The sequence below is a fragment of the Leptosomus discolor genome, chromosome 16 (genome assembly GCF_034619465.1).
Source record: "Leptosomus discolor isolate bLepDis1 chromosome 16, bLepDis1.hap2, whole genome shotgun sequence".
NCBI lineage: Eukaryota > Metazoa > Chordata > Aves > Leptosomiformes > Leptosomidae > Leptosomus > Leptosomus discolor.
Genome location: NC_141406.1, coordinates 14137147 through 14154257, shown reverse-complemented (window position 1 = coordinate 14154257; position 17111 = coordinate 14137147). Strand labels below are relative to the sequence as shown.

General features: G+C 40.6%; 1 protein-coding gene across 1 annotated transcript in view; it reads right to left on the bottom strand.

The window, feature by feature from the left end:
- Positions 1 to 5578: 5578 nt before the first annotated feature.
- MLXIP (MLX interacting protein) overlaps positions 5579 to 17111 on the bottom strand; it is a 48517-nt gene continuing 36984 nt past the window's right edge. Inside the window, exons 10-17 of the mRNA XM_086474183.1 lie at positions 16397 to 16518; positions 15491 to 15677; positions 14667 to 14791; positions 12633 to 12731; positions 10657 to 10784; positions 9476 to 9599; positions 6518 to 6647; positions 5579 to 5700 (exon numbers count right to left, since the gene is read on the bottom strand). Of these exons, the coding sequence (XP_086330309.1) occupies positions 5579 to 5700; positions 6518 to 6647; positions 9476 to 9599; positions 10657 to 10784; positions 12633 to 12731; positions 14667 to 14791; positions 15491 to 15677; positions 16397 to 16518 (1037 nt within the window). The remainder of the gene's footprint in view (positions 5701 to 6517; positions 6648 to 9475; positions 9600 to 10656; positions 10785 to 12632; positions 12732 to 14666; positions 14792 to 15490; positions 15678 to 16396; positions 16519 to 17111) is intronic.

Sequence of the window (17111 nt, the reverse complement as noted above, 5' to 3'; positions counted from 1 at the left end):
TATAAGCCTTGCAATGGGAAAGCCAAACACACAGATCCCAAAGGGGTAACTTCAGCATTGGTAACAGGGACACGAGCCCTTGTCACCTTTCAAGAGTTGAAAAGAAAAAAAAAAAAAAAAAAAAAAAAAAGGGATGGCAGGTGCTGGTCCTGGTCCAGGAACAATTCCACTTACCATTTCCCCACATCCAGTTACAAAATACAGCCATTACAACCAGTTTCTTCCAAAAAATAACCTTTATTGTTTTGGTTGTAAATATAAAAAATGCATTGCACAATTTAACAGACCTACTGAAAAGTGCTACATATCAACAGCACAACAGAAGTTGTGTCATGCAACAGAACAGGAAACCTAGGCAAAGCAAGAGCACAACCTGAAGTCCTTATGCCTCCAAGCTTTTTTTTTTTTTTTTTCCCTTTTTTTTTTTTTTAACAAGAATGAACTCCATTCACTTAAACCACATTTAAATACAAGGTTAGAAGAAGAAAAAGAGCAATTTATTCATTGTATTGTTACTTAAAAGGCTTGCTCCTAACACTGACATCTCTTGATTCGAAACTTTATTCATGTGGAAAAGTTCAGATATAAAAGCAGTTCAGACAATGGCTAGAAATTAATTCTACTATATACCTAAGATGTGTTTCTTTGTAACTGAATGAAGTTTTACAGATCAAGCTACAATTCAGTACTACCACTTCTGCTGCAACACAGTAAATGAGCAAGAAATTCAAGAATGAAGCAAAAGGAAACTTGAAGCCTTAACTGATGCTGTGGGAACAATATTGGGGCCCTATAAAAGAAGAAACCCCAAACCAAATTATCTCCTCTGAAACTCAATTGTATAAATTGAGGAGGACTAATAGAAAAATGCCTATTGTCTGAACTAATCAAAAAACCTCCTAAAAGTCATCAATAGTTGTCCACAGTCCTCCGAGATTGGTACAACTGAATCCTGAAAGCACCTATAACAGGTATCATCAGCCTTTTGATTTTTGGGTGTTTTTCCATGCAATAAAGGTGGAAAGGAACCAAAAAAGAAAGAAAGAAAAAGGTCAAAACAGTGAACAACCCATTCTATTTTCAGCAGTATCTTCTAGCAGGCAACATCAAAGCAAGAATTAGCCACTCCAGAAACACAGAAAGTGAAATATCTTTCAACTAATTTGTACTACAAAAGCATTATCTTACTGAATGTTTTTGAAGCAAGCTTCCCTCTCCTGCTCTCAAACTGCTCTTCAGGAGTCTCAGGCTTTAAAAGCAAACAAACCAAAATTTACCTGTCCCTGTTGCCTCTACCACACTTGCATACACACACTCTCGAGGGAATGTAAAAACACCTGAAGATACAAACTAAAGGGATGCTATTTTTCAATGCAGTAAGACAGCCCTTTGTCTTTTCAAGCCATTCCAGCTTTAGAGATTTAAGCATTTGCATATTTACTGGGTTTCTGTCAAACTTCTGGTATGACAGTATGTACATGTGTGCGCATGTGCTTGTGTACCTGGCAGTGGAGGACAGCGATGTCAGCAGGAAGGACGCAATTTTTTCCATACATACACACCATTTTTCACAATCTCAGTTTCAAAGGGACACAGTAATGCCACGTAGATAAAATCCTCTTAAAACCCAGGGAAGCCCCACTTTGTCAATTCACTGAATTTTCCACATAGCATTGTATTAGGGGGAAGAATGTATGACTCACGATAAATCAAACGCATACAGGACGCCAAGATCTAAGGCACAGGTGGAAACATTCTAGTAAGCCTCCCTTCAAGGAAGGCTTCCCGAGGGGCCTAGAAGAACATGCCAATCAGGTCAAATGGTATTAATCAAGTACCAGCCTTTGGTTCTGTGCAGAGATCGGACTGTCTAGATGAAACAAGCACTAGTTTCACATTCTTACTACTAATTAATTCCTCCAATTCTAGTTTGTTCCTAGACTTTCACCACTTCTTCCTCCTGTTAACCTGGAGCATCAAACAAGCCTAATAACTACAGCAGATAATGCACAGGTTCTCCAGAACTTGTGTTTGGGGTGAGTGCCATCTACAATATACTGATTAACGGAATTCAGGGTCAGAAGGAACCGCTAGGCAATCTCAGTTTGACTTTGTGCATATCACAGGCCACAAATATTTTAACCAGCCACTCATTTACTGAATGAAATATGTTGGATTTGACCAAATATGATTTGTATTCATTTTTAAAGAATCCCCGTGTTAAGTTTAGCACCAACTCACTGAATGACAGATGTGCATCATCTGTAATTCTGTGTAAACTACAGGCACTGTGTGTTTTGCTTCCTTAAGTATACTTTGGTGACACTGAGGAAATTAGACCGCTTAAATTAGGGGAGAATGCGTTACCAAACTTTTCTTTTTTTTTTTTAAATATAGTATTTAGACTCCTCAACAGGTAAGACAGATTAAGGAGTTCACATACAAACCAAAGTGGAAAACTATGCAGGAATTAATACATATGTGGTCAATCTCTTTTCACACCAATCCTCAGTAGTTCTGCGGTGCAGATGCGAGACATAAACCAGCTTTTCCCTGCTGTGTTTCCAAATGAAGTGAAATCACACCCCTCACAAAGTCGTCTGATAGAAGAAAAGAATTCTAACTTGCAATAATAGGGTGACAAAAATACATTGATTCACTGCTTCAAAGAGCAGCTACATCATTTCTGGTAACTGCACTACATGGAAAGTATCTTTTCACTTTTCCTTCCCTCCCTCCTACACTCTTGCCTAAGTAAGCAATCTTTCAATTTTTTTTTTTTTTCTTTACTGTGTTAAGATTTGCAGTCTTGTAATAGTGCCATGAGCTTGTTTCTCCACCACAAGTTATCAAAATAAGCACTCTCCCTCTAAACGTAACCAGCTCACGGTGCAATGGGCGTGATGGTTTTTCCATCCACATCCAGACAAAAACTGCTAATGGAGAAAACTTTTAGCAGTTCAGTCACACTATCCCTTCCTATTCCTCTAAGGTCTCTTTCAGCTTCTGATCCATACAGTGAGATCTGAGATGTTAGGGTTTGAGCTTGGAAGTCGTCAGACTTCCCTGGGCTTCGAAGTACGCTTGTAGCACGCTTTGCTTGCCAAGACAAAACCCTAATGTCATTGATACTAAGTAATGGTAAAAATCAAGCACAGCCACTGCCTGACAAGTAAGAGACCACACTGCAGGGGAGGCATTACGGAATCTGTTCATCTGAAAAGTACAGCAAAAACACAAGTGGGTCTGTTCTTGGACAATTTGCCTAGTGATTTCTTTCTAGAAAACCGGATACCTATTTTTAACATGCAAATACGCATGTAGATATCTATCCATCTCAGTGAGATTGGCCAGTCAAGAAAGAATTTGAGGGACGCTCCCCAGCTAATCACAGTGTTAAATGACTTTACTGGAACCAAGTTCACAATCAATGATAAAAATGAGAGGATTTAAAGCACCGACTTAAAAAAGAATTTACACTCACTCAACTCTTTTTACCCAGGTGCATCCTAAGGAATATTGCTTAATTGATTACAGTGTTATGTACGACAGACCTAGATACTGATCCCCCCTGAAAATCTACTCACTATTTAATTACTATGACAACCTCTATACACTATTTCAACAAACCATTCCTTAGCTGATGCCTGGATTTTTGTTGGTTCTGCCACAGGGACACAGGTTTTCACATGTGCCACAAACTTCAAATATGTCAGATCTACTGTAAAAAATAAAATAATAAAAAAAAGCATCTCCTTATTTGTCTGCACAGCTACAGAAAAGCATGTCGGTACTTGCCATTTTGTCTTCCCCTTAGGTTCCCTTCCTCCCCAGCAGTCCCCTTCAGCCCCCAGTTTCTCAACTCACTGTACCTCTGCTCAGGGAGAGGGCCCTGCGGGTAACATTTCATGCTTTCTTCTGGCTACAGTCCTGCTCACACGTAAGTGAACTCTGCAATGAAAGCCATTAGCTACAAAATCTCAGGACAAAGAAGAAAGAAAAATACTCCTCGTGCTATGTCCCACTCCCCAAGCCTCTTGTTTCTTTTTAAACCTTGGCCCACCAAGTGGAGAAGGTCAGGGACAATGCTGAGAAAAACTACATCCCCCAAAAGCGAACAGACTGACCTCACTTCAGCACGTGCAATGCCCAAATGTTTTAGCTGCTCCTCTTTCTAGCACTGTGATAGCCTGCTGATCACCTCCAGGCAGCCTGCTTTTGAAACTGGAAGAAACCTACTCAGGTGAGGTACCAGGGAAACATTACCCACAGTTTGCATAGCTCTTAAGAGTCAGAATCAAGTAACTAGTAGAATGACAAGGGTCGTAGGATCATTCCAGAATGAATCTCTCAGTGCTGTCTCAGGATGGACAGGCTATCACTGCTGTAATGAGACTAAGTTTATCTGCAGCAGAGCACAGTACGTGCTGAGACTGTCACCAAAAAAAATGTTACGCAGTATTTGGGCTTTAAACATATTTTTGTATGTTTTATAATTCATGTTGAACATAACCTTCCTATATCAACCAAATTTAGCTAAGCCCCTCAGGTTTTTCAGATAGAAGGGAAAAAGAACAAGAAAAAAAGCCAAAGAAGCAAAGAACAGACTACAAGTCCATGTGGCCCGATACAGTTTCTGAGATAACAAAAAACCCAATTTCTTAATATTACAAACTCAATTCTTGTCTCTGAAGCCCTACTACATTTATCTGTGGATGTGCTTTATATGTGTGTGTTTTATGAGGAAGGCAGCTGAACTCTGCACAGTGCAAGAAAATAGTTCACAGACTAAATGGTATGAAATTTGTGTATCTATCCTAACTGCAGAATCTACGCCACGTAAAACTGCTTTCTTGCGCTTACTGCACAACCTGCTACTCGTTTGCAATGACTATATCAGGAAAAATAATAAAAATCAGCTACTTGCTAGAAAATAAAGCATGTCTTGAAACTGATCATATGCAATGATACACTCGTTAAAATAAAAATACACAAAACAGCCTGAGATCTTCATTCTAGTATTTTTGCCACAAGTTGACATAATTGACGGATTTTTCTTCTCCTTTGGTTTTTAGTATGATCCTGTTTAACAGTTTTCACTATTCAAGTAAAACAAATGGAACTGAATACCAGAAAACGAAATAAAAAGCACATTTTGTTTCATGAAATCAAAAGTATATTTCCCCTTGAAGAGAACATTCCTTGGTGTACAAAATTTACACTTCAGAGAACTTAGTACTTGAAGCTGTTTCATAGAAATACGTTTGCTGCATATAGCTGCATGCTGCATTGATGGAGATATATTGCTGCCTGCAGGACTCAAACCTGCTAAATTTACCTGAGCTTGGTGTTTTCTCACTTAATGGAGTACAGCACAGCACTGAAGAGGAATCAAAACGTTACAACAACGTTGCATCGTACTTCCACATATTCTGAAGGCAGAGCCAGGTGCCCTGAACAACGTCTCGGGTGATGGAGTGAATTCTTTCTAAAGTGCACCAACTGAAAGGAGACTCGCCAGGCCGCTGGACTGGCAGGGTCTCCACCCCTTGTACAAGCACCTCATTGTCTTTGGTTGTTAGGTTTCGCCATCTGTTTTGTTCATCTTGATAACTGCCTCAGCGGCTTGCTCCGGCAGGCGCGATGGGTCTGACAGAACTGAGGTGGTTGTACTTAGATGCCGGAGGGTGTTCAGCACCACTATAAAAAAAATAAAAATAATAATAATTAAAAAAAAAAAAAAAAAAAAAAAAAAAAAGAGTCAGAAAAGTATCAAGAGAAGTCATTAGCCTGACTGCAAAACAGATCCATGCAGGACAGCGTGCAGGTACTGCAAGGCTGTTACCCATGACAGAGTTATGGAAATACTTCTGCAAAACATGCACACCTCCACACACAGCGACACCGAGAAACAGATGTGCAGGAGCTGTGCCCAGGGAACAAGGAGTAGAGATCTGGGACTTTTTTGAAAAAAAAAAAAAAAAACAACAAACCACCAACACCAAAACCCCAAACAAAAAAACAACAAACCCAACAAACTATTTCTTCTACAAAAGAGAGTACCACTTGGCAATTACAACTGTAAATGTAAATATCTGCTGAATTGCAAGGGGGAAAGGATCAAACAATCACAGTCAAACAGAAAGTCATTCCAAAGCTGCATACAAATCTCAGAAGTCTTCCTTCACAATGAGGTAAATCACACTGCCAAACGTACTCCAACTAGAGTGCAGTATTTGATATTTAAATGCAGCTTGAGACTGTTTAAATTCTGGTGTCTACATTCAGCAATTTGTTGTTTGGGGGGTTTTTGTTCAGTGTTAAGCATGTAACCAAGTGTCTTCACAGACAACCACAAAAGGGGTTCTTATTTTTCCACAGAGATAATAAAAAGGAACTAGAAGTCATATTCAGCATCACGTGCTTTCTTTGTCATCCTCTGACTTTCCAGAAATGGTATTATACCTGGTCTCACTTCCTATGACCTGGGACAACTGCTGGATAGAACTTCACTTACTTGGCCTCAGAACAGGAAGAGGACAGTGCTGATCCAACCAGGCCATTGCGGTTTGATTCAGGTCCTTAAAGCTTGTTGTGGAAACCATCCCGTTGAAGGACTCAAACAATGGCTTAATAATAATGCTGAACTGCAAATCATCAAAGGTTAAGGGCGACAACAAAGGAGGAGTTCAAAACATTCTATGGGAAAGGCCACTACAGCTCAGTCTGCAGAGAAAACAACGGACTTCTAAATGGTCTTCAACTATTAGAGGGATTGCAACATTTCAAAAAGTAATCTGTAACACTAAGACGAAGGGAAGAAAAAAACTGACCCTCAGCTCCTAGTGATGCTCATTATTTTTTGTTAAATTCCTATACAACTCACCTGATCTCCTACAAACCAACTGTGGCACTGTTGCAAGTGCATGAGTATCTAAAACTTCTAAATACATGTAATTCGTTCAATTTCTTAATTGCCACCTTTTTCATGTTACGCTGATGCTTTCATAGCAAAAGGATATGGAAGCTTTAGTGTAGCTACACCACCACAGATGCATCCAAGGTGGGGTACCTGCATGAATCTTGCCTGGTAACAAAGAGTCCAGCACAGGACAACACTGCACGTATTCAGCCAGATTTTTCAGCAAATGCTCAAGTTCTCTGCTACTGCAGCTAAACAAAGACCTCAAAGTACATAAGCACATTCTCAGATATTATCAACAGCATGGCAAGGATTCCCACACCAATGACCAGGCTGGCTGATCTGCATCTATGTGGACCAGAACAGTAGTAAGCTGAGGACTGTCAGGCTTTTCTCTTGGCTCTCTACCGTCACAGCTTGGAGGGATGGGCCTGGAGTTGGCAATAATCTCCCTGGCAGCAAAGGGGCAGGCAGAATTCTTAGTCTGTAGCGTATTACAATGTACAGAGCACCACCACAAGCCTCAGTTCGTCTCAGCTCCCAGGCTTTCAGATGAGCCTTCCTGGAATGGCCACCATACTCAAACCCGAAACAGCTTGTTGTAACGTCACCATGATAATTCACAAAGTAGATTCCAGCTTACAGGTACATTTATTTCAGAAGCTGGGTGGGTGATAAAAATCAGGTATCTGAAGGCTCAGAAGCTGGGGGTTTACCACGTTAGTCCAGATGGGATTTTCTGACTACAGTCAGCAGTATGTGAGAATGTGACCCAAACCAATCTCAGCATTCTCATGCACCCCCATCTTTCTCACTGTGGCTGACAATCAAGACACGTCTAACAATTGCCTGGCATACTCGAGGGGATTTGCATGCCTGTGTAGACTTTTGGGCTTTTACAGAGTAACTGGAAGAACAACACTGGTATTATTCTATCGATATTCTAATATTCAAGAGTATTCTATTCTTGGGTTATCTCTAGTAGCCCAAGACCAGATTACTCATTTCCCTCCTATATGCAGCAGAAACTACAGTATTTTCATATTTGTAATGAAACTGCCCTTCTCTCTTCCTCAGTCATTTCATGAGGAGGAGATTTTTTGTGTTATTATTAGCACTCACCCCTGGACCTTGTCAGCTTTTACTGCAAGACATTCTGAAATATGTCAGCATGTGTTAAGGATTCGATCCAGCTGTTAGAAGAACTGTTCCATCACAGTTACATCCTGACTTGTAAAGGGAAGTTTAGGAACATTACTTTGCCTATCAAACTTCTCTTTCCCCAAAGAGAAAGCCAAAGAAACCCAGCTACCCAAAATTGCACCTTCAACCCTGATAACCTCTGCCACTTTCAAGAAGAGTCTCACTTCCAAATTCTGAAGCTATTCAACATCTTGGAGCGGCATAAAACAAACACACTACCCAATCAGCAAATATGTGTAGGATTGTCTTTAAATAACCATTTCCTTTCTTATATTAAAGACCTCTATTTTTGTAATTCACTTGAAATGGTTCCAGAGTTAAAAGTAGTGTAGAACCCAGAGGTTCCACAGTTGTACCAGCTCTAAGTTATCAGAGATTGCGTGAGATTTCACTAAGACTTTCTTCCTAAAAGGATGCTAAAAGGAAGAGTCTCTTTCTAGCACCAACATAAACCAGAAAACACCAAAGAAAGCATTTTTACATATCAAAATATTGAAAATTATGTACTTCATGCATGCACAATCATGCACATATACACTCACATTATCCACAAAGTCAGAGGGAAATAACCAGCACAGAACACAGGCACACAAAAGACAAAGTGCAAATAAACAGCTGTATGAACACATGAAGTTTATCGGAAAAGGGAAGGTTAACGCCGCTGCTCATTGCTAATTACTAACATCCTTGAACTCATTCAAGCTAATAATGTTTGATCCAAACTAGTTAGTGTCTTTCTACCGCCTGCATTATCAATCGCTTACAAGCACAGCTGCTAGCATTGGAGAAGCAAAGAGAAACTAAGTTGATTCACTGTTGTAACGAAAGACAAACAGAAAACTAAAAAAAGAAAAAAGGAGAAAAGGAAACGTGCAAGTTTTTAAAACTGCCATTGCAGCAGATTCAGTAATTGATTGTAATTATTTTTTCTTCCCCCCAAGATCTTTGTTATTCTCTGCTCAGTTTTTCCAAAAGACTACTAGAGCTACAGTTACAGAAGCAGTCATAGAATCATTCAGGTTGGAAAGGACCTTTGAGATCAAGTCCAACCACCAACCCTACTCTGCCAAATACACCCCTAAACTCTATCACCAAGCACCACATATTTCTTGCAGTGTAACAACCCATCAAGAAAACCTTGCCTTTGTTACATTTTACTTTCAAGTTACCCTCCATACTTTAAGTTCTGCCTCATGACAGCCTACAAGGCAAGGATTCGTAGCCGCATACAGATGTGGATGAAAACTGAGGATGTAGGTTATTTAAATAACTTGGCTTAACATCACAGTTCTTGGCTCTAAACATATTAGTACCAAACCTCAAGTTCAGCAGGTTGATATAAAAGGATACAATCCAAAACTTCCAGTTCTGCAGGGTCCTGCTTCTCACATACTCATCAAACATGTTCCTCATGTGGTCAAGTCTTTGCCATGTTATGGGAACGCCAGTAGCAGGGAGCTGCTGTTGACAAGAACTGAAAAGAAGATGTTCTGAGGTCAGAACCCCCACCAGAAAGGACACACTTCTCTTCCAGGCTAAATTATAGCCAAGAGAAAAGCACGTATCCCACTATCCCTGACCAAGGTGGCTTCCTAGTGCATGACCCCCCCCTCAATGTAATTGTTATAGCCAGGAATACATGTTTTCCCACCAGTTTTGTCTATATTAATGCAGCAAAGTGATTTCTCAAGCTGCTGCACACTCCTTATTACAAGCAACAAAACTGAAAACAAAGTATAACACAGAACAAAGTAGGCTTTGGCATCCAATTAGAAAAAGGCGCATGAGGAGTCAAGGACAAATTTACAGAGTTACTCCTGAGCATTGTTACAGAAGCAAAAGTTACAGAGATTCTTAAGAAACAGATCAATTTAAAATAAAACCAAACGGACGTTATCATACTTTTAAAGAAAAATAAAAAGATTTTGATTTGCTGATAAGTTTCACATAATGCCCAAGGCTCACATTTCTGTAGATGGAAGAAAAAACACTGGGGTTCTCAACACGCTTTGCAATAATACGTAACTATCGTAAACCCACAGAGGAAACCGAGGCACCAGGAAGGTGAAGTGACTTATCAGAGTTATGTTCAGCCAGTGGCAAGCTCCTTGATTCCAAGTCCTGTGTCTCATGTACTCAATCATATTTTCCTACAAAAATCGATTGCATTTGGAAAGAAAACTGCAGCAAAGCCATCATGAAGAGTAAGACTGACTGATCGCCCAGTGAGCAAAGCTTTAAAAAAGCATCATCACCGTCTGCTTCTCAGAATTATTCTGACCCGATGCATCTTTTCTGATGCTGCCACTGTTGTGCATTCATGCTCAGAGCTTGCTGAAAATCCACAAGGATTGCTACCAATGCCCATCCCACAGCAACTATGCTTTTTGTTTGGAAGTTGGTAGCAACTCTACTTCTGTTCAGTACCCATCTGTTGATTGGCATGAAATCTGAGGCAAACATTCCCTGTTGTTAGCCAAAGCAACATTCAAGCTGCTCTGCTTCGTTACAGAAAGCTCCCCACATCTCACATGATGGCAGCGTTTAGCTCCTCGATTTCTTCCCGAAGGCGCTTGGTTTCCTCTTGCATCTGTGTTCTTTCCTGCTGCAGTTTAGCGATATATTCTACTGTTTTCTGGAGCGTGATTGCATGGCTGATCTAGACCAAACACAAACATACAGCTCACTTTCTGGAACAAAGCTAGACAGATGAAGAGTTTGCCCCTAACCTGCCATAACACCCAGAAAAGCACTTCAGCACCTTTTCTTAGGTTTCCTTCACTGTGTGCAAAAGCACACAGATAGGAAGAGCAAAACAAGACAATACTAAACTCATTTCTCTGACTCCTGTTTGCACACTAGGTACAGAGAAATGTGGTTGCAGTAGTTGTTTTCTTCCACAAATTGCAGTTTTGCTACTTTGCTGAAAGAAGTATTTTCATAATTAGTTTTACTTCATTATCTATCCTCTTAAAAATATTTAACAATTCTTACTTAAGTACTGAAGGATGTGCTACATCTGCTGATAGGTTCATAGTGCTGTTAGAAGCACTGTTTGAAGTTGACAATATAGATTAGTTTGGGAAACCAGAAGTTATTAAACAGAATGTAACATGGTGTAGCTATCACCAAAGAAACAATGTCACAGGTCTTTTTTAAAAATACTCTTCAGTTTTGAGGAACAAATTAAAAATCTGTACTTGAGAAATAAAATAATCAGACATTTTACTAAAGCTGAGTTTTCCAAACTGATTACCTTTCAAATAGGCTATTCAAACCAGGATGTGAAATTCTGACAACTTATGGCCTAAATATATAAAACTACAGAAATTATGTAAACAAATCAACATGCCGCACAATAAACTTCCACATTTTCCATGTTTCAAAAGGTACTGGTATTTAAAGGACATTTAGAATTTTGTTGTGCAGACAAGTCTGTGTCTCTGTTATTTTGATTTCGATTTAGTGAACTAAGTTAACTAGTGTAGCCAGAGTATGTTCTTAATTTGGACAAAGTCATTTGACAATGAGAAGTCAGTTGGGAATATTTTTTTCTCCGTAAATCTATGCACAAAAGACAGGTGACAGGGTAATAAAAAAAGCCCTGAGATATCTGCAAGGCTGTGAGCACAGGGCCAAAGTCTTAGAGGCAGCTGGGTGATACTAGATGTGGAGTCCTAGAGGGATTTTCAAAGTCATCTGAACCGGTGAGGCTCCTGACTCCTCCTGGGAGGTAGAGATCTCATTGGTGTAGGAAGTTTCAGAAATTTCACCAGGCTTTTTTGTTTTCCCTTTGGCTCACTGACATGATTCAACAGTATTTGCAGGCACACAAGGCTGCTCTGCCATTTGCAGGCACACAAGGTTGCTCTGCCATGCTCTCAGCCGACCAAAGGCAGCAAGCTATGGTTAGCACGGCACGAAGCCTAAGCTAACAAGCTGTGCTGAGCCCAAGGTATATTAAGCCAGGCCCAGCACTGTACCAACAGCATCCGCCTGGCTTCTGGCTGGCTCACGGTTCAGGCAGAATAAGCTCACAATACTGGCTGGACCATAGCTTTTTCAAGTCCAGCTCTGGGGACCAGAACCCAGCCAGAATGGGTATAAAAAGCCAGTATGTCAGAAGAAAGGTAACATAACAGAGAACACAAAGTCATCTTATGCTGCAAACATGACAAAAATCTTCATTACTGTGGTCCCACGAGCAAGGATTGCACAGATCAGTTTTTCTTCTCTCCCCTTTGGATTTAAAGATGCAGCATCTGATCAGACGACACTCGTTCAACGTCTGAAGCTGCATCAGAACAACAGTGTCTAAAAGATGAAGCACTTTCACACACTCTTTCGAATATAAGCCATAGATTTATCACCCTTCCCTTTCCAAGTCCCTCAGTTCAAGTATCTTTTCTTGGTCAACAGCAAAGAGATCAAATTCATTAACAAGTCTTTTTAGAATGGCTCACTCTTGTATTCCATACAAAGCTGTCAGTGCTGCCAAGTTACTTACCAACTTGGAGTTGGCCGAAACCAAGCTGTTCAGAGTACTGAAACCATTCTTGATATTAAATCTTCGTTTTTGTTCTGAAATATGCTTCATTCTTCGATTCTGCATAAATAAAATTAGCTCAGTCTACGCTGTTCTCCTTTACCGTTCTACTGCTCTATTTCAGCTATTCAAATTCAGTGCCATTTTTGTGGAACTGAGGCATTCACAGTCCTCCCAGGCAAAGCCACAAGACTATAAATTTTCAAACAATGATTTAAGCTATTAAAAAGAAGTGTCCAGTGTATTAAATTAAATTCCAGACCTTGTGGGTTTTCTTTCTAAAAGTAAAGATTCCTATTTAAGACTGCTACACAATTCCCTTTTCTGAAGTCAAATTCCAATTTTGGAGGCATGTAATTAGCTAGGATCTTGTTGAAGACTTTAAGTTTAAAACTTAAGTCCATATCATTTATTCCTAATATATACACAATGTCTACTGACCCAACACGCAGTCTGACAAAAATAAAAAAGAAAAAAGAATCCACAATTCTGGCCTACCCTCAGGATAAAGGCTTTGTCAGGAATTAGCATCTTCCTTTGTAGCATTACAAACTTAGAAGGTGTTTCCACCAAATTCTTGAAATAAAATAAGGAGTTGGCACTTTGGGAATGCACTCTAGGCAGAGCTAGGCTTTCTGGTAGTAGCTCACCATCAGCCCATTTTATAATGGAGGAAAACAATGTAAGAAAGCAGTGAAGTGGCTGACCAAAAAACACAGAAAATGCAGGTTCAAGAGCAGAGCTGAGATTTCCAGTGCCCTCTATGCTTTGCCAAACTGAAAAAACAGTGTTATATAGCAATACAGAACTGTTTAGTCCAAATAACAATGCAGAGGAGCAAAAGAATGTACTTCTAGAGACTGGCAAACATCACTGTTTCTCTCCTGTCTTACAAAAGAGTTACTAACAGTACACATGCAAAGCAATTCCTGACAAAAGTTTAAATGGCTATAAAGCCTATCTCGTCGCAGCGTCTTTACTTTTAAGAACACTCCTCCCTCTAGCGGCCACTTTCCCACCATAAGCCAGTCCTAATAATTTGTCCCTCTAACTTGCTCTCTAGCAGCAAGAACAGGCTGTAACTACTGATTGTGAGCATTTATGCCAAGCAAATAACCGCAGACTTTTAGGAGTACCTTGCAACATGTTCAGCAAGGGGCAGTTCTGATTCTCCTCTGCAACAGAACCTCAGAATTCAGTGCAACCACAGGCTGCAAGTGTTTAAACTCACCTTTCTGCCCTGGTAGTTACCAAGCTGACATCAGCTCACAGGGTATACAGAGAAAGAAAGAGGGTTGGCACTTGCAAAACGTTTAAGTAACACTCCCTTTCACAACAGAATGAATGAGAGGGTTACAGTGATTGTCCTGCACTGGTTGTTTTTTGTGGATAAGTTTCTCATACCATCACAGAAAGTGTTCTGACGAGGTCACCTTGTGTATGAGGTACAGTGAGCTCTCAGATGCTGTCTCTAGACCACCGAGTTCTTACCCCAATAATTCTCGAAGTGTTTTACAGCTGTAACTTGCAGAGTCTGTGGAGCTGCTTCTCTGTGGAGCAGCATAGCATCACTGTCAAGAACTCCCCCTCCAGCGATGGCCAGAGCCCTGCAGACTGAAGAGCCCCAACAGAACAATGGCAAAAAGCCATGGTCTAGAAACCTAAGCCTGAAAGCTTTGACCAAGTAAACTGAGACCTGTCATAACACTCCTGTGAGCCACAGCACGAACCCCTGACATGACCACAAGGACCTGCAGAGGTACAGTTAAGCCTGGCCCCTCTGGTGACACATCCCTGAGGAGCAGAGCAGATTATTAAATTCTGACATATAAAATTGAACAGAGCAGCACAGATACAGCACAAGCTAAACCTAAGGCACAAACACTCCACAGTTCCTGAAGCACAACTTACTCTCTAGCCCATGCTCAGACATCAGGGTAGAAAGGTGGCTACGAAGGCAGAGAAGAAAAGCACCTCAGAGGAAAGGACACACACCTTAAATGCAGCCATATTAGGATCAGCAGCAGGTTTTCCTGAGCAGCTGTTCTGGGGAGACTGTGGACTTGGGCTCTGCTCAGAGGCGCAGGGAGAAGCTTGGCCTGAATTCTGACATTCTCGGCCTTCATAAAGGAAGAAAGGTAAGTCACATTAACAAACAACTTTCAAAAATGTAACTGCAGAGAAGCTGCTATTCAGAATTGACCTGAAATGCAGTCGGCAACCAAATTATATTCATTGATGCAGCAACCACATGCTAGAAAACATCAAGACTGCTGGGAAAGCTTAGTATTTCATGGCACAAGGCTAATACATCCTCAACAGCGATATACAATACTTTTGCACATGTACATTTCAGCAAAGGCATGTTGAACACGTAGGCTGCAGTTCCATCGACGTGCTAGACTCCCCCATTTGAAGCTCTAATGGCTTTACAAGCCATTTACCAGCAAAACCAGCGTATGTCTCTCAAACTAGCCCAGATACCTCTATCAACACACATGCAAAAGGAGTCTTTGCACTTACCTACACAAGGACTGTGTCTGAGATCCTCCCATCAAAATTATAGTTATGACACTGAACAACAAACCTATTCAGCACCTTCTACACAGATGCCTTTCAAACAGGTTTAATTTCTCGGTGACTATGACAGTACCTCCTCTTAGAAAGGAGCCACTTACAAGAAGCACAAAATCACAGTTTGTGGGAATGCTGCACAGTAGTTTAAGACAAAAATGGTAAATAACTGGATGCAACTGAAGCTGCAAGGGAAGGGCCAAAAAAGCTTCTCCTTCAAAAAGAAGGAGAGCTTTCTAACTTACTAGGTGTAGGTGAGGGAACTTGTGAACTGCTACTGTGGGAAGGGATTTTCTCTCCTTTCACCAACCCATCCTGGACTACACTAGGAGAGAAGAGATGTGAGACTGTGGACTGGGTTTGTTGACTACTTGGTGCTCGCTGTGCTGGACCAACCAGAATGTTACTACGGAACTCCGTCACCCCGGGAGCCTGGGAACAGCATAGAAATAGCACAGAAAAAAAACAGAGAGAAAGAAAAAGAGAGCAGGAAGGGGGAGATGGGGGCAGAGGGAGAGAAGGGATGAAAGAAAGGAGAAAGGGAGGGGAGAGAAAGAAAGAGAGATATTTGTTACCTTGCCTTTCACTAAAAGTAGCAAATTAATACATGATTAACAATCTGATGACATGAAACAAGGGCTAATATACAAGGAATTGGCAGGCACTGAAGTCAGACTTCTGGCAGGAGACCAGTATCCTTTTGTGACTTAAAGCAGTATTACAACACATCAACCACATAATATACTAAAAACTATTTCCATCTTCCTGCATACAACATACTGAGAAACCCATTCATGTAACACTCAAGCCATGCTTTTCAATACGCAAATAGAGAGGTGAGCATCCTGGGTTCCTTCTAGCTTCTGCATGATTAATAAAAAGCACAAATCATCCCCACTCACAGTACTGTGTTTACATGCTTTTTGTAATCTTACTGTTTTATGAGAGACCCTGGGAAGACTAGATAGTGCTTCCAGGTCCATAGAGTAGCTAAATTAAAAATAAGCAAACATAATGCTGAATGCACAAATGCATATGCTGGGTAACAGGTGAGATTTAGTGGACTAGTTACCCTCCTGACCACATTACAGCTCTAACTACTTGCAAATAACAGGCCTAAAAAACAAATGTATTTTTTTTCTTCTCCTTACTCTGACAATTCCAGCTGGTGCCATTGCAACATTAGACTGAGACGTGGCTGGCGTCAAAATCCCCTCTCTTTTTAAAGATGCTGGAGTTACAATCACAGCTCTGGACTGTCCCTGAAAGGCAGCTGAAGAACACAAGTTAGAATAGTTAATGAGACAAAAAAAAAAAAGCTGGAGATTTTTGTACGAATATTTTGTACGAAATAACTTGTCATTGAGCAGGGGAATGGATTAATGGGCACCTATGTTTCATTGCAATTCAAAGTGCCACCACTTTTCTGATAACCTCAATCCCATGAATGCAGTACAAAGGACTAACACACCAGTTATTTCTGAGGCTTCTAGCATCACTGTCAGTGTTTCAAGCTGAATTTACAGAGGAACCTAGTAAATCAGGGAGGTGCAACTGTCTTTATCAGAGCTGAGTTTCACAGGAGAATCACCTTCACCTCTCCCCTCACATCCATACTTCTTGGATCTCAGGCTTGCTCTGCTGACCCAGAAAGGGTCAATGGCAAACCAACTGAAGGATGCATATTCAAAACTTCATGCTTCCTTGTATATATATTACATTCTCTTCCTCCCCACTTCACTCCACAAGCTTCTCTCACTATCTGGTTTTACAGCTGCTTTACACGACACACAAGCACAAGACAATCAAACGCGACTGGGAATCAGCACCAAAATCCCAGAAAATAGGCTAAAGAATCACAAGTTC